Source organism: Dasypus novemcinctus, chromosome 23 (genome assembly GCF_030445035.2).
Source record: "Dasypus novemcinctus isolate mDasNov1 chromosome 23, mDasNov1.1.hap2, whole genome shotgun sequence".
In the NCBI taxonomy this organism is placed as follows: Eukaryota; Metazoa; Chordata; class Mammalia; order Cingulata; family Dasypodidae; genus Dasypus; species Dasypus novemcinctus.
This window is the reverse complement of record NC_080695.1, coordinates 3,609,117-3,612,846: the sequence shown is the minus strand read 5'-3', so window position 1 is coordinate 3,612,846 and position 3,730 is coordinate 3,609,117. Positions and strand designations below refer to the sequence as shown.

General features: G+C 38.0%; 1 protein-coding gene across 1 annotated transcript; it reads right to left on the bottom strand.

The window, feature by feature from the left end:
* Positions 1-1,737: 1,737 nt before the first annotated feature.
* Positions 1,738-2,700, bottom strand: LOC101422505 (olfactory receptor 2T29-like). The gene has a single exon (XM_058286742.1). The coding sequence runs from the start codon at positions 2,698-2,700 to the stop codon at positions 1,738-1,740; it is 963 nt and encodes a 320-aa protein (XP_058142725.1).
* Between the last annotated feature and the right edge of the window lie 1,030 nt (positions 2,701-3,730).

The window sequence follows — 3,730 nt, the reverse complement described above, 5'->3', positions numbered from 1 at the left end:
AATGAGATGTCTAAAGAGATTAAGGATATTAAGAAGACATTGGGTGAGTGCAAAGAACAATTTGAAGGCATACATAGAAAAATAGCAGATCTTATGGGAAAGATAGACACAATTGCCAAAAAATGGAAACAACCCGAGAGTCCATCCACCAATGAATGGATAAACAAAATGCGGTATATATGTACAATGGAATACTATGCTGCCATTAGAAGAAATGAAATTGGGACATATGTGATAACATGGATGAGTCCTGAAGACATTATACGAAGCAAAGTAAGCCAGACACAAAAGGGTAATTATTGCATGGTCTCAATAATATGAAATAAATACAAATAATAAACACATGGAATTAAAACCTAGACTATAGGCTTTGAAGAGATTAAGAGGAGAGTTGAGAAGAACTATGGATACTTAAACTATTGATGCTTAAAACTTAAAAGTTTTAATTAACTTGACTGTAAAAGTGTGGAGATAGAGTTGATAGCAACACATTCTAGTGAGAAGCATATGGCTTATAAATGGCATTGTGACAGAAAAAGGTAGTCTGGTGAAGTAAATGGCAATAGAAAGAAAGCTAAAGAATAATATAGGGACCGGAGAGCACAATGAACCCAGAGGGGGGTGAGAACTGTGATTAAGGGAACAAATGCAAGAGAATCCTTCTGTGAGCTCGAGCAGATGCACATCACTATTGCAGGGTGACGGGAATGTGGAGAAACATGGGAAAACTACAATTGGTGTGACCTATAGACTGTAGTTAACTGTAATACTATAATATTCTTGCCCCCATGCCAAGCTGTATTGTGTTGATAATGGAGGTGTACGGAAAAAGTTTGCCAATTGTATGCTATGGACCATGATAGGTGGTAATAGTCTGAGGATATCTGTAACAAATATTCTACCAGGGTGTTGAGTTATATGGGAAATCTACCCATCTGTATGGTTGTTTTTGCAAGTTCAAAATATCTGTAACAAAAATATATATATTTTTAAATAGTATGGGTTGGTGGAAAAATACACCAAATGAAAGATAAGGACTATAGTTGGGAGTAATATTTTGATGATGCTCTTGCATAGTTTGCAACAAATGTTTCACACTAATGCAAAGAGTTGGTGGAGGGGTGATGTATGAGACCTCTGTGTTGTGTTATGTATATTTTGTAAAACTGCAATTTTACTATACACTTATTATTGATGTTTGTTCATGTTTGAATGATATACTTCAATTAAAAAAAACAAAAAAGCAAAACAAACAAAAAAGAGATGAGGAACTCATACAAAAGGGGAAAGACTGATATTTTGCTCTTTATTTGGAAATAATTTCAAATTTTCAGAAAAGTAGCATGAATAAAAATAGTAAAAAAATAAAAAACTTTAAAAATATTTTTAAAAATTTTTGCAATTACATGTATACACTTCAAAATTTCCCTTTTTTTTCACTTTCAACAACTCTTTCTCCTCCTGTCTTTCTCTATTATTTGAGAATAAGCTGTACACTTCATGATGTTTTCAGAAGAATCACAGTTCAGTTATAAACTTCAGTAAATGTAAAATTGATACAATATGATTGTCTAATATATTTTAAAGGAAATTGCAATGTGAAAATAAAGACATTTCTAGTACAGGGAAATAGATAACAGAATGTAGGTGGTTATCAGAAGGGAGATGATAATGTGGATTGCATTGGCATAAGACATAAAATTCAGATGCGGAAAAATTTGATAATGCATAAATATCCTAATTAACAGTTTTTTGAAAGACAGGTCCCACATGAAACATTTTCTTCAGAGCCCCTGTTACATCCTTATTCCTAAAACTATAGACTAAAGGATTTAGTACAGGAGTGAGTATGGTGTAAAAGAAAGATACCACCATGTCCTTCTCTGGGGTGTGGTAGGAGCTGGGGAGCATGTAGGTGTAGATGGCGGCCCCATAGAACAAGATGACCACAGTAATGTGGGAGGAACAGGTGGCAAACGCCTTCTTCCGGCCCTCTCCTGAGTTCATCCTATGGATGACGAGGATGATAAAAGTGTAGGAGCTTGAAATGACTGTCACAGGGATGAGAAGCATAAGGACACAGCACAGGTACATGAGTGACTCAATGAGTGAGGTGTCAGAGCAGGAGAGCTTCATTATGGCAGGGACCTCACAGAAGAAGTGACGGATCACCCGGGATCTGCAGAAGGGGAAGGTCATGGTGATGGGCGTGAGCAGGAAGCCATCCACTGAACCCAAAAACCAGCAGCCAGATGCCAGGAGGAGGCAAACTCTGTGGTTCATGAGGACAGGATAGTGGAGAGGATGGCAGATGGCCATGTAACGGTCATAGGCCATAGCAGCTAGAAGGAAAAATTCTGAGCCTACTAATGTCAAGAAAAGAAACATTTGTATCCCACATTCAGGGACTGAGATTTTATCCACTCCCGTGACCTGGTCTATGAGCATCTTGGGCACAGTGACAGAAATATACATCACATCCATGAGAGACAACTGCCTGATGAAAAAGTACATGGGTGTGTGGAGGTGGGCATCAGAGTGTATCAGAAGGATCAGGATGGCATTTCCAGACAAGGCCATCAGGAAAATCACAAATATGACCATGCAAAGGATAGCAGGGTGTTTGGATTGACTGAAGAGCCCCATCAGGATGAAAGCAAAGTCTCCAGTGTGGTTGGCCAGCCAAGTGGTGTTGTCCATGAGATTTCACCTAAGATCACCAAGGAGAATACAAGGATTACTCATGGGGATGCAGCCCTGTGACATGTACAATCAACAAGAGTGCGTGTATGTGAATGTGTGTGCATGTATGTGTGTATGCTAACCCAATTGTGCTTAACATGAGAAATTCTGATGTGCCTGTCAATTTGAGGATCATAAATTACCTGTAAATCCCAATTTACTAAAAAGAAAAGGATCAGTTCACAAATATGCACTGAAAGGATTGTTAACTTATACAGAAGATTTCCCTGGTGTGGAGTCACGAAGTTTTCACAATAGTGTCCTTTATCAACATGTCCTAGAAATTTGAATAATCACCCTATGCAAACAAAAGAATGAAGACTTGGGGATAAAAAAGAAATAAATCCCTTAGTTCTAGAGCTTTTGTTATGGAATCTGAACTGAACTCACATCTCTGCAATAAAGATCCATCTGTGATCTTAAAACTTCTTAGAGGTACATCCCATGTAACAAGCATTTTGAAAATAATAAAACCTAATTTGGGGTAAGCCCAATTTCCTACAGTTTTACCCCATTTTCTGCTGATATAACCGGCCTTCTCTGCGAGGTTCTGTGGTTGCATGGAACGAGGTGTGAGACTCCCCACACATAGCAGAATCCTCATGACTGAACTGATTCTTAGAGAACTCAAGGGGCAGAGGTAGAGGAGCCCAGATTCTGCAGTCAGATTGTATCTGTGCATCCAGCATCCCTTCTATCCACACAGTGCTTTGGCAAGTTACTAAACTGTCCTGTGCTCTCTACATGAAATTGGGGTAAGAACAAAGCTTGACCTTATGATGTGGTGAGGAATAAATGAAATAATGCCATGAAAATACTCAGAACATTAACCAGTCACCATGGATATACACATAACACTGCTAGAGCAGAAATTTAAAATCTAAGCATACTACTGTATAGAACATAAGAGTTGGTTCTTTTGCTCCTTATAATATGAGATTCATTATTTCAGGTCTTCATTTTCAGTAAGCTATTCATAGATTTAAGA

Excerpts from the sequence above, each read along its gene's own strand:
- LOC101422505 (XM_058286742.1), bottom strand. The coding sequence starts at position 2,700 with ATGGACAACACCACTTGGCTGGCCAACCACACTGGAGACTTTGCTTTC.